General features: G+C 32.9%; 5 protein-coding genes, 1 non-coding gene and 2 pseudogenes across 12 annotated transcripts; 4 read left to right on the top strand and 4 right to left on the bottom strand.

Moving 5' to 3' along the window:
• Positions 1-154: 154 nt before the first annotated feature.
• On the top strand, positions 155-1,703 carry srh-199 (Serpentine Receptor, class H; the record flags this gene model as incomplete). 2 transcript variants are annotated; one of them, NM_071096.1, is made up of 3 exons in its annotated part: positions 155-482; positions 528-718; positions 1,191-1,703. In NM_071096.1, 3 exons carry the CDS (start codon positions 155-157, stop codon positions 1,701-1,703), a joined length of 1,032 nt encoding a protein of 343 aa, NP_503497.1. The 2 variants fall into 2 exon arrangements, 1 of the variants encoding a protein (NP_503497.1); NR_132514.1 differs by lacking the exon at positions 528-718.
• An 847-nt stretch (positions 1,704-2,550) lies between these two features.
• Positions 2,551-3,272, top strand: ZK697.8 (putative 5-hydroxyisourate hydrolase ZK697.8; the record flags this gene model as incomplete). The annotated part of the gene is made up of 3 exons (NM_071095.2): positions 2,551-2,587; positions 2,672-2,819; positions 3,047-3,272. The coding sequence occupies 3 exons, from the start codon at positions 2,551-2,553 to the stop codon at positions 3,270-3,272; spliced, it is 411 nt and encodes a 136-aa protein (NP_503496.2).
• A 450-nt stretch (positions 3,273-3,722) lies between these two features.
• Positions 3,723-7,933, bottom strand: nhr-256 (NR LBD domain-containing protein; the record flags this gene model as incomplete). 3 transcript variants are annotated; one of them, NM_071094.4, is made up of 8 exons in its annotated part: positions 3,723-4,074; positions 4,197-4,312; positions 4,358-4,483; positions 4,533-4,729; positions 5,455-5,759; positions 6,882-6,956; positions 7,004-7,154; positions 7,816-7,933. In NM_071094.4, the coding sequence occupies 8 exons, from the start codon at positions 7,888-7,890 to the stop codon at positions 3,824-3,826; spliced, it is 1,296 nt and encodes a 431-aa protein (NP_503495.1). The 3 variants fall into 3 exon arrangements, with proteins under 3 accessions (NP_503495.1, NP_001300301.1, NP_001300302.1); NM_001313372.3 differs by lacking the exon at positions 7,816-7,933 and having other exon boundaries at positions 3,824-4,074; positions 7,004-7,016; NM_001313373.3 differs by lacking the exons at positions 5,455-5,759; positions 6,882-6,956; positions 7,004-7,154; positions 7,816-7,933 and having other exon boundaries at positions 3,824-4,074; positions 4,533-4,711.
• Positions 7,934-8,303: 370 nt separating this feature from the next.
• Positions 8,304-8,363, top strand: ZK697.16. Its single transcript, NR_068616.1, has one exon. It is a non-coding gene; the product is annotated as an Unclassified non-coding RNA ZK697.16 (non-coding RNA).
• A 2,166-nt stretch (positions 8,364-10,529) lies between these two features.
• Positions 10,530-12,839, top strand: srab-25 (Serpentine Receptor, class AB (Class A-like); the record flags this gene model as incomplete). Of its 2 annotated transcripts, NM_071093.2 has the most annotated exons (7): positions 10,530-10,773; positions 11,371-11,448; positions 11,497-11,650; positions 11,695-11,871; positions 11,916-12,111; positions 12,154-12,218; positions 12,661-12,839. In NM_071093.2, 7 exons carry the CDS (start codon positions 10,547-10,549, stop codon positions 12,775-12,777), a joined length of 1,014 nt encoding a protein of 337 aa, NP_503494.1. The 2 variants fall into 2 exon arrangements, with proteins under 2 accessions (NP_503494.1, NP_001300303.1); NM_001313374.1 differs by lacking the exon at positions 10,530-10,773 and having other exon boundaries at positions 11,393-11,448; positions 12,661-12,777.
• On the bottom strand, positions 12,789-14,139 carry ZK697.18 (annotated as a pseudogene). Its single transcript has 5 exons — positions 13,991-14,139; positions 13,876-13,949; positions 13,196-13,238; positions 12,995-13,150; positions 12,789-12,947 (listed from the first exon to the last, which is right to left on the bottom strand). Coding segments are annotated over exons 1-5 (581 nt in total).
• Positions 14,140-14,936: 797 nt separating this feature from the next.
• Positions 14,937-16,835, bottom strand: str-160 (Serpentine receptor class r-10; the record flags this gene model as incomplete). The annotated part of the gene is made up of 8 exons (NM_071092.2): positions 14,937-15,013; positions 15,410-15,587; positions 15,826-15,957; positions 16,004-16,142; positions 16,194-16,325; positions 16,379-16,457; positions 16,504-16,597; positions 16,644-16,835. 8 exons carry the CDS (start codon positions 16,833-16,835, stop codon positions 14,937-14,939), a joined length of 1,023 nt encoding a protein of 340 aa, NP_503493.2.
• A 788-nt stretch (positions 16,836-17,623) lies between these two features.
• ZK697.17 lies at positions 17,624-18,406 on the bottom strand (annotated as a pseudogene). Its single transcript has 4 exons — positions 18,233-18,406; positions 18,046-18,162; positions 17,859-18,004; positions 17,624-17,813 (listed from the first exon to the last, which is right to left on the bottom strand). Coding segments are annotated over exons 1-4 (627 nt in total).
• Positions 18,407-18,893: the final 487 nt, after the last annotated feature.

The following is an 18,893-nucleotide window of genomic DNA, read 5'->3' as shown; positions in this document are numbered from 1 at the left end:
CGCGAAACGAAATGTCTTTAGTCAGGACAGCCAAGCAATTCATGATCGATTTTTTAGCAACTAACTATTCAAATATTTTCTTTGAGAATATTCGTGGCCATCAACTTAATAAACGTTTCTCTCAAAAAGTTAAACATTGTTCAATTCAACAATAATGAACTATACATGTATACCGGATCTAACCTATATAGACACTCCTGATTTCTTATTGACAGATATGCACATTATCACAGGAATATCTACACCAATTCATTTTCTTGGACTATACTGTATCATTTTTAAGACTCCTAAGCAGATGAGGAGTGTGAAATGGTACATGCTAATTTTGCATATTTATGTTATGATATTTGACTACTCCTATACAATTATGACAGTCCCTTTTGTTCTATCACCTTTTGCTGCGGGCTTTCCACTTGGTCTGCTTCGTCTCACAGGAATGTCAGTTGTTGCACAGTCAATATATTTTATAATAATTTACTTTTGTAAGTGACCTTTTGCTTGAAACCCAGAAAGAGACAAATTTATAGTTATGTTAAACGGAATAGTTTCGATTTTCGAAAATAGGTTTTATAAAATTTGCTCGTTCACCTCGAAAAATACGTGGAAATTTTGGAGGATTGTATGGCTAGCTGGGCATTATGTAATAGAGGTCCTGCTGATCCTTCCTATAAAATGTTTTGTTCCAGAACAGACACATGCACTACAATACGTGTTTCAGGTTGTGAAAAAAATTCATTAGAGGTGAAGTAGCGCCAGTGGGAATTTTGTTTAAAATGATCCAAAACAACCAAATATCTTTTAAAAAAATACTCCGAAAAATTGTAGATTTTTCATAATTTCCGGGCAAAGTTTTAGCAAATTGCCAAAATTTTGAAAAAATATGAGATTTTGAGGAAATCCAAAGCAATGTCGCATGTTCCGACCCCTACAATGTTTTAATACAAATAATTAAAACAAAATTACAGTATAAAAAATATAGAAAAAAATTTGTTTTTTTTGCTCGACTTCCAAAATTATGAGTGGCAAAAACTAAATAATTGTAACTTTTTGACAGTAAATAAAAAATTTCCAAAATTTTTCTGAAAAGTTTTATTGAGATATTCGGTAATTTTGACGCCATATGAGTAGTTTTTAACATTTTCCCCACTGGCGCTAATTCACCTATAAAAATATTAAATTCCACTTTTCAGAACCTTCCATGTCTACCTAGATATATATACGATGGTCCGGTTTACGTGGTTGCTGAAGACATCACTTACCATTTTTCATTTATTTTCTCATTGCATGTGCTTATTTGTTTCGAAGTGATTTTCTTTTTCGGATATCTTATTCGGAGCGGTCGTCAGCAACTGAAAGGAAAAACAATGTCTCAAAGAACGTTTCAGTTGCAGAAAAAGTTTTTTATAGCACTCATTTCTCAAGTTTGTGTGCCATCAGTTTTCTTTATTATTCCACTAATCTACGTTGTGATAACAATTTTAACGAAATATTATAATCAAGGATATCTTAATATTGCATTCACAATTATCGCTATGCATGGACTTGTTTCGACATCTGCAATGCTTTCACTTCATCAACCCTATCGGGAAACAATTCTGAATACGTTTCAAAAAACACCAAGAACCTTGTCCAAGATCCAAAACTTAAATGATAAGCGGTTGCACAGGTGCTCGGCTCGTGTAGCTCATATTTCACCTGGTTGATGTGTTAATGATGTGAATAAATACGTAAAGTAACGAGAAAATTGATGATATTCAGTTGCACTATTTAAGCATTCCATGTGTGTAGAATTTTTTTCCCTCTTCATGAATATTCAGAACTGAGTTTTAAAGGGTTTTAGAAAATTGAAATAATTTATTTTAAAAAAAACTGCTTGACATAGACCCTTCACCCGGCCATATAAAAATTTCCATTGGAAAAAAAAAATCACTTTGCTATTTTTGCGTAAGGCCGCATTTTGTTGTGCATGACGAGTCCCCTTCGGCCATATTGAGTACGTTTTGAGTACAAATTCGGTTTAAAAAACTCACTCTCTCGCCCATGAAAAACGCAAAGACAGTTCATCACGCATCCAATTGTACATGATGTTTTGAAACTGATCATGACATGACAGATTTTGTTTCAATGAGTTGTTCTTTTGGAGTTGAAAACAAACATTGGAAAGGTTTGACGATTTTCACAATTAGAAAATAAACGTTTCAAAACAAACTTATTACAATTTTCATCATTGTAGACAAGTGTCATGGATCTTGTTTTTTTCGGAGTAAAATGACACAGTTAGAAATTAGTGAGCGATTAGCGAGGCTAACGATTAATGTTAATGCGATCTACATGTCTGTTTTACTCGGAAAATTTTAAACAAGACTTTTTATCTTTTAGGCCAGTACTAGGAAATCATATGCATTTTTTTACACCAATGAAAAATATGCTGTGAAGTACATCGTTTCGTGCAATATTGTTTTTTTTTTCAATTTAATTTTTTTTGTTTTTTTGTATATGCCACTAAATATGCGATAATTAAAACTAACCATTTACAGATCATTGTCAGAAATGATCAAATTCTTGCTATTTTTAGCTATTGCAGCAGGTTTGATATCTTAAATTACTATTCAATGCTTCACATGGCTTGTCAAATAATTTTATTCCAGCGTACAAATTAGAAGATTTTTAGCAACTGTCATATCAAATGCAGAATTGGCTGTACCAACTGCTTCAATTTCGGCCCACGTCCTAGACATTTCTGGTGGCTCACCAGCTGGAGGAATTCAAATCCTTGCTTTCATTCTGCTAAATAATGGATGGACTAATATTGGATCACAGTGAGTTTTAAATCTATTCGATTTGTGAAGTTAGCATCCTTTATTCTCTAAATCTTCCAAAAGAAACTATAAACCAGTACTTATTGAGTTCGTTTCCCTTAAAATATTTCGATGTTTTCAAACTGAAACATGCAATTTTTTTTGTAATTTTAGGTTTAGTTATGCCATATTATGTCTACGAAACAAAACGCATAAGTACTTATTCTAAACTTTTGAATTTTTTCCAGATTCACCCAAGACAACGGGCGTGTTGACTGGGTCTCACCTGACTTCACGCTTATTCCTGGAACATACCGATTGGTCTACATCACAGAACCATACTACACAGCAAAAAACGTAGAGAGCTTCTATCCCTATGTGGAGGTTGTATTCAACATTCGCAACGCTACACAACACTATCATGTTCCATTGACTCTGAGTCCATGGGGATACTCTACCTACCGTGGATCATAACTATTTTCCCAATTAACCATAAATTTGCAAGTTATGTTATTAAATAAATTGAATCCAGCCGATACCTTGAAATTCTAAATTTACCAATGAGATTAATAATCCCATCAAGCTTTTAAAAATTTATATACCTACATAGATTAATAACTGCATTTGGAACTATACTTGAAAAATCCACAAGTTCACAATATGATTTCAATTTGAAATTAATATTCTAAAATTGGTTTCGAATTTAATTTTTGACCAATCTATAAAATAGTCATTGATTTTCTCCACGGAGACCTTTAGGTCTTTTGGGAACACAATTCTAACAAAAAAAGTTGTTCGACTGAAAATTATACTTTTTCAAAGCTAGTAATCAAATCTATATTAAAAAATTCTGGATAATCTGCTTCTGAAAATATTTGGACTAGATGAAGACTGATTTCATTTCTCTTTTTTCTTGTAGTTCAACATTATCCTGGAGCCGAAATCCACGATTCGTAAAAATTAAAATTAAACTTTTCTAAACTGAATAATTTCATATATGTGCATCATTACAAAAAACTCGTAATTTAATACTGAAACTTGAGCATATCTTTCAAAATCGGATCATCCACGTTTGCGAAAACCGTAATCTCAAACATCGTAGTCACGAGCTCATGAACCTCTGACATCACAATTCCTACGGCCAGAACGATTTCAGATACTCTGAGAATCGGATCATCATATCCTTCATCTTCGCATATGAGGAGAAGTGTTCGGAAAATGTCATCGCGTTGGCGAGCCGAGATTTGACGACCCGTGTTTTGGAGTTTGTAGTAATCTGAAAAATTAATATGTTTTCTGGTCAGACGTATGCAGCCGACACTAATCTATGTCGAGAGCCTGAAATCTGTCGGCTGCTGGTTTGTCTAAACATTAGCAGGATTCCCCGTTTCAACTCACTATAATGCCAAATCGCTAATGCTTTAAACAATGAAAACTCTGCGAGGGATAATTTCAGCTTTCTCAATGGCTCGTTAACATTCTTCCATTGCCGCCGAATCATTAGCACGACATTTCTGAAACAGAAATACATTTAAAAAATTTCAATATTTAAAACTTACTTATAAATAGTAATATCTTCTAAATTACAATCTTGGGGCACCACTTCAAGTTCCGTAGATGGCATAGGATCCATTTTCAGATATTTGGCTTCTCGCGTCACAAAAACTGGCTCATCCGGGTAGATTCTGAAAGTTTATGTTTTTTTTTTGTTTTTTTTTATTCCGATCAACTTACACCTGACTATAATAAGCTGGATCCGCAAGTGCGTCAACTGCAGCCGTAGTTTGGAATAGCACAGTTTTCTCGGATTTATTCAGCAGATGGAACTCGGGGAACCGATTCACGTAGTCCAAAATCATGGTATAATCATTGCGATTTTTGTATCGATAGGTATCGTAGCTGAGCGGTTTCATGTCGGAGAGGTCAAATGGCTGGAAAAAATTGGTTTCAGAAATATTTTCGACCAGTTTGTTCTTAATTTTTCAAAAAAAAAAGCTAGAATACAGTCCCAATATGCCTAATACAACTGTTAAAAAATTAATAAAAAAGTTTTCTAAATTTTTCGTTTTTTTTTCAAAAAATAAAAAGAGCCGAATTATTTTTGAATTCCCGCGCAAATGAGTATTTTTGACATTTTTGTGAAAACTGATTAGTTTCTTCATTTCTTCTTTGATATATATTTTGAAACTTTATTTTTTACATTTTCAGACATTTTTCAGTAAAGAAAAGTGGCTACTCATTATGAAAATTGCCAAAACGTTCAAATTGGTCTAAAATTGTATAATTCGACATTAATTTTAACTTTTCTTGAAAAATTTCTGAAACTAAAAAAATCAAAACAAGTCAAGAAGAACCAATCAGTTTTGGCGGAAAACGCAAAAAATGTCAAGAATGACGTCACTCATTTGCGCGGGAATTCAAAAATAATTTAGCCCTATTTTTTTCAAATTTAAAAAATAATAAAAAATTTAGAAATTTTTTAAAAAATTTTTTACAGTTAAATTTGGTATAATGAGACTTTATTCTGTCATTCAAGGCAAAAAACCTTCAGACGCTACTCCACCTTTAAAAAATTAGTACTAAACAATGAAGATCACACAAAAATGCCGAAAAAATATTGCCAGAATATGATCTCGCACTTTCAAAAAAAACTTACGCAAACACAAGGATTATCAAACATCGCAGAAAGCGATACATTCGCATATGTAAGTCTTCTTCTCATATTCAGATTCACGAATTGCTCTATATAAAGTGTAGCAAGCTTGTAGAGTCGATCTTCCTCCTCCATAACATCTATAGGTGGAGATACAGCTAGTGACGGCTCATTGGGAATTTTGATAAAATGCTGAAGCTCTTCGATTTCCATTAGATCATCATCAATTTTCATCGATTTTGCGGGAGGATAATATGATTCGCTTGACTGTGAAGTTGATTGAATTGGGAATTGGAGAGGATCGTAGTCTTAAAAATTTTTAGAATTATTTTTAAAAGTAATTTCGATTTAAAATATCACAATAAAACTTTTAAAGCATTTTAATTTTTTTTAAAAATTTACTGTCAAAAAGTGAAAATTTCTCACTAGGGAACCGTCAGAAGGTGACCATCGGATTTGCAAATAAGACCTATGCCATTCGATAGTGCATGTCTTAAAACGGTTACTCGTGAATTTTTAGCGGCAAAACTCCAGAATCAAGCTCACGGTGGGCTCTCAAAGATCCTAAAATAGCACTTTAACGAAGCATTAAAGGGTCAATTTTCCCAGTTCACTTTGGTAGCTCATATCTCCGCGAATAATTTTTTTACATAAAAGTCATCAACCAAAAAGTTGTTGATATTGTTGTGAAGAACAAGTTTCCAGTTGAAAGTTTTTAACAAAAAAGTTTTGTTTGAGATAAAGCGCGTGAAGTGCGGCAACTGTTGATGTTATTTTTATGCTGTGATGTCTATTCTAATGCTTTTAACTCAAACAAAACATTTTTGGTAAAAAACTTTCAACTAGGAACTTGTTCTTTACAACAACATCAACAACTTTTTAGTTGATGACTTTTCTGTGAAAAATTTATCCGCCGAGATATGAGCTACCAAAGTGAAATTGGAAAATTGCTTCTTTAGATCGTTGAAGTGCTTCGTTACAGTGCTATTTTAGGATCTTTGAGAGCCCACCGTGAGCTTGGTTCTGGAGTTTTGCCACTAAAAATTCACGAATAACCGTTATAAGACATGGGCTATCGAATGTCATAGGTGTCACATGCAAGTCCGATGGGCACCTTCTGACGGTTCCCTAGTCAGTTCTTGCCACTCATAATTTTTGAAGTCGACCGTAAAAAATAGTTTTTCCTTCATTTTTTATATTTTAATTTTACTTTAATATTTTTGTATTAAAACATGGTAGTGGTCGGTAAATGCTTTGGATTTCCTCAAAAGCTCATAATTTTTAAAGTTTTGGCAGTTTGCAAAACTTATGGCGGAAATTATGAAAAATTTAAAATTTATTGGAGTGTTTTACTATGATATTCGGTTTTTTGGATCATTATATGTGTATTCAGACAAAACTAACGCTACTCAACCTTTAAATGAACTTACAATCAGAGGTAGAAGCTATAACATCCACTGGGCTGGACCGCTTATTTTCTCCGTTCATTTTGTGCCCTTGTACTACTGAAATTCAAAAACTTGATTTTACAAACATATTAAAATAGACTTACATTCTTCCTGCATCCCAGCTTTCAAGCACTTTGCCAGCCTACATTGTCTACAATTTTGTCGGAACACGTGGTTGATTTCGCAGGTTTTCTCACCGGGACATGAGTAAATTTGGCCAGTTTTTACAGTTCGACGGAAGAAAGCTGCACAGGCCTGAAAAAGTTCACTTGAATAGGCAACTACTACGTAGATTTATGTAGATTTTGATTTTTCGTGGCTATTATAAAAAATTCAAAAAATGGGGACCAAACCTAACTGTTCAACATGATGGCTAGGCGCAGGAGGGAAACAATTTCAAATTTTTACATAACGAAACATTGAGTAAACATATGTTATCTATTGCAGCAGGGTGTGCGGCAACTGCGGCCTGGCAAATTTTGGTAAATCGGCAAATTGCCGGTTGCGATTGGAAAAAAAATGCAAGTTCACAATTTGCCGAACATTTTCGGTAATTGCCATATTTCCGGCAAATTCGGAAAATCGGCAATTTGCCTGTATGCCGATTTGCCGCAAATTTCAATTCCGGCAATTTGCCGATTTGCCTATTTGCCGGATATTTTAAATTCCAACAACTGGCCAATTTGCCGGAAATTTCGATTCTGGCAAGTTACCGGTGTGCCGATTTGCCGGAAATAATCGTTTGCCGTTCACTCTACTGAAGTTTTTTGAATTTTTAAATGTTTTTTTTGCGGGTGAAATATTTCCGAAAAAACAAGAGAAAATAAAAATGTTCTACTGATAAGACAGGAAAAACAAAAAAAGCTTGGTAAATAAATTAATCAACTTAATTTTAGCAACAATAAAAACAACGTACCTTACAGGAATGTGCTCCAAAATGAAAATTTGTCGCGTTTGGCGAGTCGCAAACCTTGCAATTCCCACGAGACATCTTGAATAATCAAAGAAAATTATAGAAACAAAAAAAAACACTTGAAAAAAAGTGAGAAGGAGAAATGAAACAAATCAATGAGAGACGCAGACACAAAACGTGGGTGAGAGCAATAAAACGCTGAAGAGAAGGAGACATTGAGAGTCAATTCGCGGCATGTTATCTTTCTTTTCTGTCTCCAGGTTGTCCATTTGTTTCAAGAACGAGTGGAGAGTACGACGGGAAGGGGCAAAGGTTATAGTACACTACAAGACACAAACCGCTATATAGTTTTTATACTTTTATTTGTAGTCGTCTGTCAAAAAGCGGTAGGGAACTCAATAATAGCTATGTAAAATGATATAATGTACGAATTTTGAATTCTATGGTTGGCAATATCATACTCACGTGGGCTTAGGCTTAGGCTTATGCTTATGCTTAGGCTTAGGCTTAGACTTAGGCTCAAGCTTAGGATTAGGCTTAGACTTAGGCTTGGCGTCAGTATCGAGCGTCAGCTATTTAGGTTTGGGTTTACAGCGTTTTATTTTCATTTTTCAATTAAGTTTAGGCTTAGTCTTAAATCTAAATGGGCAGGGGGAGGAAGAGAGAAAATAAAAATTCCAGAAATTTCGAATATTCAGAAAAAAAGAAAAAAGTACACAAAATCGTGAAAAATATCAAAATTCTAAGAAAAAAGACAAAAATGGCGAAATCCCAAAAAAGCAGAAAAAATGCTTTTTAAAGAATTGGACAAGGCCCCATTGTCTTTTGAGTACACAATGATTTTCAATTTCTGAAATTTTTCGAATTAATCTCAAAATTTTGGTTTTTCATAATGCTCTTTTTGCGTAAATCTGTCTGGGAAAATTATCTCGTCATTTCTTAAATTTCGTCAAAATTATTTTTTTCAGTTTTGTTTGTTATAACTTATTCTGATATTTTTCTTGTATTTGTATTTTGAAAATCCCTTCAAATTCAATCGAAAATTGGTATTCCACCAAAAAAGACTCCTCCCACAACTTTAGTATAAACTTATCGGATTTTTTTTCATTTTTTGAATGGTTATCCTAATATATATAATAAAGATTAACTTGCAAATATCACGAGTGATAGGTCACAAGTGATTAATCTTACTTCCTACATTCTTCGATATTGACTACGAAAACATCAATATAAACGCCTCAAAATTTTTTTGGTTCAATATTTTTCTGTTCAACACGCCTTGGAGAAAATAAAAAATAATTTTTAGAAATAATTTTATGAACAACCAAGCCGCCTGTTTAGCCCTTTTTTTTATTAAAGTCAGAAAAATAAGGAAAACACTGAGACCAGGCTTAGCTCACATCTATAATAAAAAATCATTTAAGCATGAATAGGGGTGGTTGAACCAAGAAAGCAAGTAGTTCAGTTCCATTTTTCACTTCCTTGTATAAAACTTTAGTGATATCACTAGAACCTAATTCGTGCATTAAAAATTTCAATTTTTGTGCTCTCAGATTTAACAAAAATCCTGTCGAGCAATTTTAGGGAACAAGCATGTTCTCTAATTAACTAAAATTTTTCGATTTCTGCTAAATTTTAATAAATGTGCCCCTTAAAAAATACTACATTCTTGAACTTTCTTGATATTGGTCTGATTTACTTGATGGTTCATAGGTTTAATTTTTTTTAAACTATAGCATGTAAAAACCCAAAATTTTATCGAACCCAATTAATGAAATTACCACAGAAGATTTATGGAGTACTGTTTAAGGGCTTGACCTTTTTGCATTCAATAAGAAGTTGTAGTGTCGAGGCACCATATTTTTGGAACAAAATTGCAAAATTCTGCATTCTGTACTGGACATCAGTTTCATTAGCATTTACTTAAAGATTCTCGAGTTTTAAAATTCCATACGATCTCTGATAAAAATAAAAGACTTTCAAAGTAAATCCAAACGTATTTTCTAGCAATGTCCTGTTCGCTAGTTCTCAGTAAAAAGATTTTTGGTTTTCACTCCTGGACTACCTGGATTACTGGACTATTGAACTTTCATATTTTCCAGGAAAATTTTTGCTATAGTTGACAAATATGCGAATACAATTAGTTGCTTGGAACACATAATAAGCAGAAAACAATCGCCCACTTACATTCCCGTAATTTTATTTTTACGTGTGGACTAATATTAACTTTCATTGTTTTCTTCCTTCTAGACAGCCATTCACTTCTTTGTTAAAAAAATTCTTTGCTAATTTGAATTTGTTACATTAATTTGCCTGCGTTCTTTATAGACCGAGAAAATTTATCTGAATGTAGTATATAAACTTTGAAAAATCAAAGACCCAAATCTAGAGCTCAAACGTTTAGAACAAGCCGAATTATAATTACTTTGTGCAAGATCTTTTTATGAGAAATTTTTGACATTTTTGAAACATTTACAGAATATACATAACTTGCCCCAAACCTTTGCTTATGAATCTGTTTTTTTGTTTAAATGTTCATTAACCATTAGAAAATACAGTATACATATTAATCTGCAACCTAATTTACCCAGAATTCATCGAAAATAAATAATTGAAGGTGTGCATTTCTGGAAACACAATTGCTAGAAAATCCAAAAATCACCTATATTCCTAGTTACTGCTTGCTCTGAAAGAGGTGTATAACTTTTAAATACTAATTTTCAGACATCTGCCTATGCAACCTGAAAATTCATCTGTGTGTGATGTACGCGAAGTTTTGAAATATCAAGACTCCAAATTTTTGCATTATTCCGAGCTGATCATGCTGATTTTATCATTCATTGCTTTACCAATTTTGATTTTGGCAATTGTGAAATGCATCAAATCTTCACTGTTTCATACGAACATTAGATTGATAACAGGGTTTCACTGTTTCTTCATTCTTATTCATTGTTTCGGCAGGTGAGCTGATTGTTTGGACCTGCCATTTTTTGGGGGACACTATGTATAATAAAATCTACAGTAACCCTGGAGTACTCCTGAAGTATCCTGGCAGAGCAGTACTCGGCACATTTATCACATTTGCAAAATTCTCTTTTTAAAATTGAATGACCACTCGCAGCCTCGATCAATGTCGGCTGCGCATTTATCAAACTTCCTATACCAAATGAGCAGCCGACAAGTATCGAGGTCTACGATAAACCACACAAGCTTTGCCTAAGTATTAAGGGTGGGCGCAATTTCGGCAATTTTTTTTCAGCCAAATTGGCAAATTGCCGGTTTGCCGATGTGCCGGAAAATTTCAATTCAAACAGTTTGCCGGTTTTATAATTTTTATTTTCTGCAAGTTGCCGATTTGCCGTTTGCCGGATATCAGATTTGCCGGAAATGTTTAGAGGGATACTTACAAGACGGAAACACTTAAAACTGTGCCTTTTTGAAAATTTTTTCTCGTTTTCTTTAGTTATTTTCATAGAATTTGCTTACTTTTCAAAATAGATGTAAATACATTCATTGAATGTATACAATTTCGCCGAATGAAATTTCCATTAATTCCAGAATCCTTCAACATTCCAGCGATATGTACCTCTGGATGGCACCGTTAGCAGTTTGTGAAAAACGGCAATATTTTGAAATGTAAAAAGAAATTTAATTTTACCATTTTTTAACCACTTGTAATTTCAGATGTGTGATATCCCGAAGCATGTACCTTTACGGAATTTACAGTTCCAGTTTTACTACTGTATTTATGGCCATTGAAAGAACTCTGGCGACATATTTATCGCATAAATATGAACATAAAAATTCATGTGTCGGTATTTTATTGGTTTGTTTCCAGGTAATTTCTAGAATTTTTGAAAAATTTTTAGCAAAAAATTACAGATCATAATTAGTCTATTAATAACTGTTCCCCTATTTCTTGATTCAAAGTTCACAACTCGGCCGGATTTTTGTGAATTTCATGATCCTTCCGACTGGCTTTTGGTTGTAGAGATCTTTACGATTTTCTCCAATTTTGTAGCCTTTTTGCAATGTTGGAAATTATACAGAGTGAACACGGTACGTAAAAAACCTATTTTTTTGGTTAAATTTTTTTTTTCAAGAAACTCAGAGTCCATTCAAAAGTGCGCCGGTTAAGCCAAAAATATCAAATCGAGGAGAACAAAATGTTGATAAAAGTTATATTGCGTTTCACTTGCTTAGATTTTGTGTTCATGATGGTATATTGTTTTGGAAACTTGGCCACAAATTTTATTGACTTTAGTTTATCCCAAGGGAAATTGCACGGATTCATAGAAAGTGAGTTTCAATTGTTCCTATGAAAGTTTCAATTTTTTTTAGTGGTGCATTGTCTGCCGGTTTATGCAATTGTCGTCACATATTCCATGGCAAGAGTTATAAAACACGTGAGTCTATTATACTTTTTAATTATTTTCGAGCAATTTTTCATGGCCACTTCACTGCCAGACTTTGGAATGTCTCTTTTTTTGTTTTTTGTGTATTTTCTGAGATTTATTTTTTCTCTATCTGCCCAATTCTTTAAAAAGTATTTTTTCTGATTTTTTGGGATTGTGCCATTTTTGTCTTTTTTCTTAGAACTTTGATTTTTTTAAAACGATTTTGTGTAATTTTTTTTTCTGAATTTTCGAAATTTCTGAAAATTATATTTTCTCTCCTCTTTCCCCTGCCCAGATTAAGCCTAAGCCGAAGCCTACGCCTGTGCCTAAGCCTAAGCCTAAGTCTAACCTCAAGAATACGCCTCGGCCTAGCTCTTATTTATCATTTTAATACACTTTTTAAAAAGTGGACTAACAAAACTGTCGCTTTTCTCAAACTCTATCATTTCAGATTCAAAAACGGAAGACGTCAAATTTGGTTGCAGAAATCCGAATAAGGGAGGACGCGTATTTCAGTTATATAAATAATCAATGGACCCGTGACACTAAGAACAAAAGTCACAAATAGAACTAAATATTTCAAATAGTTTCCACTTTATCCTGAGCTACAAAAGTTGCCAAAATGAACACGGAACACATAATGCAAGTGTCTTGAAATCCAAGTGTGACAATTTGAAAATTATCAGGAGATTTGAGATGATCGGAGTACGCAGTAGAGACTGATGCTAGGGAGATGAACTGTAAATATAGCTACGATTGAAAAATAATCAATAACATTTTCTTACAATTGAAATACATAAGAATAACAGGATATGAACGATACGAGCGCGCTCTTTCAAACTCAATTTCTTAGCGTTTTTAGCATAATAGATGGAATAAAACTTATAAAACAGAAGATATGTTATCGAAACTAATAAAATCCATTTCAAAATGTCCAATCTCTGAAATTTTACTTTAAACATTAATTACTGAAGCTGTAAACTTGCAATGATAAAACAATTATTGATACTGATTTGAATGTAGGTATGTCTGCAATTTTATTATTGAATAAGTCTTAAAAATTGGTTGTACATGAAACTGCAAAAAACTACCGATTTATTGCTAGATGAGCATTTCAAAGCAATATCCCCACAAGGGATATTCATTTTCAATTAAGTGGTAAAATTCTGTTTAAATCAGGAGTGAGCGACAAACGATTTTTTTCCGGAAAATCGGCAAAATGACGGAATTTAAAATTTTCGGCAAATCGTCAAACCGACATCCTGCTCATTTGACAAAGTTTCCAAAAAACGACCATTGGCGAAAATTTTCGGCAAATTCTGGTTATGTACATTTCTTTGGAAACTTCAGAATTTCAATTTTAATCGGCAAAATTGCACGCAACCTATGAATGTTCCTACGTCTGTTTTTAAAAATAAGCCAATTATAAAAAAATTTCTAAAGAAAACAGGAATTAAATTTCAAAAAGGCACAGTTTAAATTTTTTTTCCGTTTTATAAAAAATCCCTCTAAACACTCCTAGCAAATTTATATTACGGCAAACGGCAAATCGGAATTTGCCGAATATAAAAATTTTCGGCAAATCGGCAAACAAACACATTGCCATAAAGGAAAACTTCCGGCAAATCGGGAAACCGGCAATTTGAAAAAAAACCAGTAGACTTACAAGTTGTGTCGGGTAAATATCTTAATGCATAAAGAGCTATGAATAGTACCGCATCAATTATGTATATCTTCAGTCTAAAAATTTATTGAATTCATTTCTCTAACTATCAGTATACCTTGTAACTTTACAGCTCATAACATAAACTTCACTTCCAATTTTCCAGTTCAAAAATAATGCGTAAGTCATAGTAATAGAGTAAGGAATTGTTGGTGTGACGAAGTTTGGAAAGAGCAGTATGGGAAAGGATATCACATATTTGTACATTTCAATTCGATTACCATCAAAAAAGTGGAAAGTTGATATTAATAATATGTCATGAAACAAAAACGCTAATTGGAAAAAAGTAACAATAGGGTAGATTAAACAAAAATGGTAGAAGCAGTAATATATCGAATTCTAAAAAAACACAATTTTAAGAGTTAACATCAATAATAGATCTATTCGAAGTTTACACCTACTTCTTTTTTACAAGCTTGGTAACAGTACAAAATTACTGAAAATACAGGAAACAGGAAGCCTAGCAATATCCATTCCGATCCAAGTGGTAAAATATCCAGCAAACTTGCATCGATTTCAGAAAAATTAAAAGAAATCGAAATCGGTTGTGGATACTCGGTAAAGTTGCAAAACATATGTACATCAGGCAGAACTGATGTAGATGTCAAGGTTTTATATCTAAGGAAAATCACCTGCTCGATTCAATTTTTTTTAAGAGTTCAATTTTTTTGGATAATTTCGATTATTTTTGGTGGATGACGTTTTTGGTTCTCATCATCGGCTGTGCTATTTGATGTAAACATAAAAAATTTTCTTTGCTTGAAGTATAACATTGCGTGGGATAATATTTCGTAGATCAAAGAGGCACATATATTGGTAGAATATATTAGGAAAACTGTGAAACGTGTGTATTAAAAGAAAGCTCACACTTGTGTTAAGAATGAACTTTTATTATCTTTTTTTAGTACTCTTCAAGAAACCAATTAAACTTAAAATAATATTTTTTATTTATTTACGTGTCCTGAGATGCCATTTAAAGACATATGAGCTTGAAAGAACAATGTTCACGAAATAGCCAAATTCGAGTCAAATGCTGATACAGAAGCCACTTCATTTTTCAGAAAAAGTCGTCGGAAGAAATCTGAAAATGATTGTGGGATTTCTATGTGAATATTAAAAAAAAAAACTCAATTAAAAAAAAATGTAATACCAATAGTTATGGGCCGTATTTACCAGACGAATTTGTCCTAGGCTTTACAATAATACACTAAAGTTAACCGTTGAGTCTCTCTTAAATTTTTTAAACCGGTATCTAAAAGTAATCATTTTTAAACTCTTCTTATATTTTTGTGAACACATATTGTTTTCGATGAGCTCACATTTGAGCAGACAAATGAAAATTCTTTAAAGAATTTTCCAATTAGTTTAAGTTTTAAATATGTCAAAAATTGAGTACTTCTTATTGTCAGCAATGATAACTAGATATATTTATTGAAACAGATTTTTCCTAATATTTTTTTAATAGCTTCCAACTCACTGTAAAATGCGTTTCTATATTCGTCCACTAGAAAAATCACGGGAATCGAATCGAGTGCAATGTAGAGTGAATACATACTTATTATGGGTTTATTAGACCATTGTATATTTAGACCAAACAGTGGGCAGATAAGGAAAAATCCAGTTGGAATAAATAAAAAGACGACAGGAATAAAAGTCTGAAACGGCTAATGTCAGTTGACATTATGTTTTTGAACTTTAAAAAATTTATAACCGAATATACATAGCTCAAAAACGAATAGCTATTGTAAAAAATCATCTGTCATTTTTTGTTAACGTGCCCGACTTGGGCTGTCAGTCTAGAACGATTTTTTGACCGACAATGCATAGAGAACCTTGAAAATTTATAATTTTACACTATATAAAAATCGGTACATAGCCTCTAATTAAGCTTACTTGAGCAACAAGCACTTTGTACAGCTGGCTCTGAAGCCTTCGTGAGTATTCACTTTCGCCTTGAGACAAAACCGTTTTGATTTTAAAATAACTCTTTGTCCCGTAATAAACAATTGTGAAAAACGGTATGATCTGAAATATAGTTGTTTGGAATATGGCTCCTCATAGTATATAATACCATCGAAATATTCATTATCAAAAATTTCAATAAGTAGTCAACGCTTAAGTTCACATTTCCATTTTCCATTTTCCAATACCACCATCCGACATAAACAGTTTTGTCAACATCCAAATCATAAAACTCTCTTAAGTTCGCTCTACAAAAAAACCAATTAACTTTAACTACTGTTTGAAAACCTGTTTCAAACCTGACATAATCAGACAGTTCCCTTTGAGGACCAAGGAATAGGAAGAGTAAAGACTCTATTATGCCCGCAAGTAAGGATAGAGAAATCCAATGAACCAACCGTTTTCCTTTAAAATATTGAAGGCGGCCTTTTCAAAAAAATATTCATGATTGTGCAAGTAAGATATTTTATAGCATGAAGCTTACCTTTCAAGAGCAAAATATCTGTAGATAAAGTTGATAGCTATTGCAAATAGACTTGCGCCAAAGCTGCCACAAATGAAAACTACATATTGTAAAATTTGCTAATTTATAAATTCTAAATCACAAACCCAATAAGCAAAAAGCCACGTTTGAATGTTTTTCGAAAATGGTGTCTCTCAGGTCCATAATTGTCACTGCACAGCTTCCAAAACTGTAGACATACTTGAAACATTTCTTTTATACGTTTTCAAATTTTTAAATAAGTTACCGGTGATATGAGCAAATCCAGAAAAGCAACAAAGCTTGATAGCATAGAAAAATAACATAACAAGTACTTATAGCTTCCCATTTTTGAAGGAGAGCTACTGAATATCAAGACAATTATAACGCAGTTTGTGAGAAGTGAGAATAGACAGGAGGAAGTTTGAAATATGCTTTTTATCAGGGAATATGTTCCCATTATTAGTATTTTTAAAAAAAAGTATAATCAAAGTATAGCGCTTTTTTTGAAGTTTACTGAGAGTAAGAAAAGAGTAATAGATGCAAAAAACGATTACATCTAAATTCTCCACGGTATGCTCATTAGCGATCATTCATAGAAAATATGTGTTACCGGAGAGTTACTTAATGCTAGTACGGAATGAAAATCGAAATTATATAGAAAAAATATATTATAAACTTAAAACCCTGCATGTGCAACTTTAACTAACAAACCAGATATTCAGACCAGGGGTGTGCGGCAAATTCGACAAATATGCCGTGCTTTATTAACAAACTCCGAAAAATTTTATATTTTTTAATGCTTTTTGAAGCACCAAAACTACTGAAATCTGAACAAACATCTGGTTTTCGAATAAGTTCCGTGTAGTATGTTTGCTTAATTATCAAAAGTGTAATTTTACTAAATTGTTGGTAAAAAAATCAATAGTTTTGGTCAAAATTGTACTGTCAAATTTTTGATGTGTGCTGCAAATTTCAAAATTCGCCGAGCTCGGCAAAGTCGGCAAATCTTCTTTTTTTTTGAAATTTGCCGTGCTCGGCAAACTCGGCAAATGTGCCGCACATCCCTGATTCAGACCATAAAAACGGGTTTTAATCAACCTGAAAAAAATTTGAAAAAGTTTTTTTCGCAGCTTAAATTTACGAGGTTCTCGTGCTTCATTTCAATTCATAAGTGTTTGGTATTATATTTTAAACGGTGAAAGTTTGAATCGTAACGAACATTACATTTAATTTTCTTTTCGATGCTGGTGTTTTATTAATATAAAGTCACAACTTTGTTTTTGTTAAACTTATAATTTTTAAGCTTAGAGAAAAGTATTGCATATATAAACAGGTAACGTAGCACCACAGAATCTTGAAATGAAATCACAATTTCTTTTTCCACCGTCTCCGAAATGTTTCGAAAAAATGAATAACTATACGCAATTGTGGACGTCTGAATTGAGAAATTCGAAGTTTTAAATTAGTTTAATGCACTCACCCAAAAGACTAACAAATACAGAAACATGTGTACCGTGTGACAATATTCCAAGTTGCTCAACTTTTTTCCATGCCTAACCGCGTAAACTTTTCGGAGTAGGCAGATTGAAACTAAGATAACTACTGTAGCTTTGATAGTGTCCAAAACTAGAACATGACCATTGAAAAGTACCAAATTAAAATAGCACCTGTCTTGAAATCGAATGTATTGTAAACTCAGTTGAGGGAATTTTTGCTTTGAAGATAATGCTCGAAGAATGGTTAATAAAAATAAAAACGAGGAGATAGTGAAAGTGATTCTTAGCCTGAAATAAACCTGGACTTATAATAATTTTAATAATTTTAAAATACTTTTTTTAAAATAAAAAACTCTACCTGGTAACTTTACATCCACAATAATATTCCCCTAACAATGATCTGAAGCCACATTTGTTATTTAGCAATACAGCGTACGCCAATGTGATTGCGTGGGGCAGTGTTGTAATAAAATTGAAAATGGCAATGATGAAACTAGTGAAACAAAGCAAGCCTGGCCCAAGATGTACGTTCTGATAATCTAGATGAAATAATAGCCATGGATAATACTCTCGAAAAAATACGGCACCGTCAGTTACCGCTGTTAGTGGTATAAGGTAGTAAAAATGAGTAAAGTGTATGTGCAATTCATTCTTCTGAACTATTTAAAGTTTTCAACGTAGTGCCAAGATGTGGTTGTTTGGAAGCGGCCGACACGTTTGGGGTTGCGCGCCTAGCTACGAAGCTTGAGTGACGCAGTGAGGCCGGAACAGCCTGCTCTTGGAACCCCTAGGTTGAGCATTTCCCATAAGGTGTCGGCTGCGCAATTTACACAAAATGTACCAGGCCAAATTGAAATTGCAAATGTCTGATTCCAATTTGCAATAAAAATTGATTAAAAGTCTAACTGAATTTAATTAAATGCAGCCATTTAATTTATGCCGATATATATATTTTTTGGATTATTGTAAATCCTATATTTTATTGCATTTGAAAATATGAATGGAAAAAAATAAACTAA

This window comes from Caenorhabditis elegans, chromosome V (assembly GCF_000002985.6).
Source record: "Caenorhabditis elegans chromosome V".
NCBI lineage: Eukaryota > Metazoa > Nematoda > Chromadorea > Rhabditida > Rhabditidae > Caenorhabditis > Caenorhabditis elegans.
The sequence above is the reverse complement of the archived record's forward strand: the minus strand, read 5'-3'. Positions and strand labels throughout refer to the sequence as shown.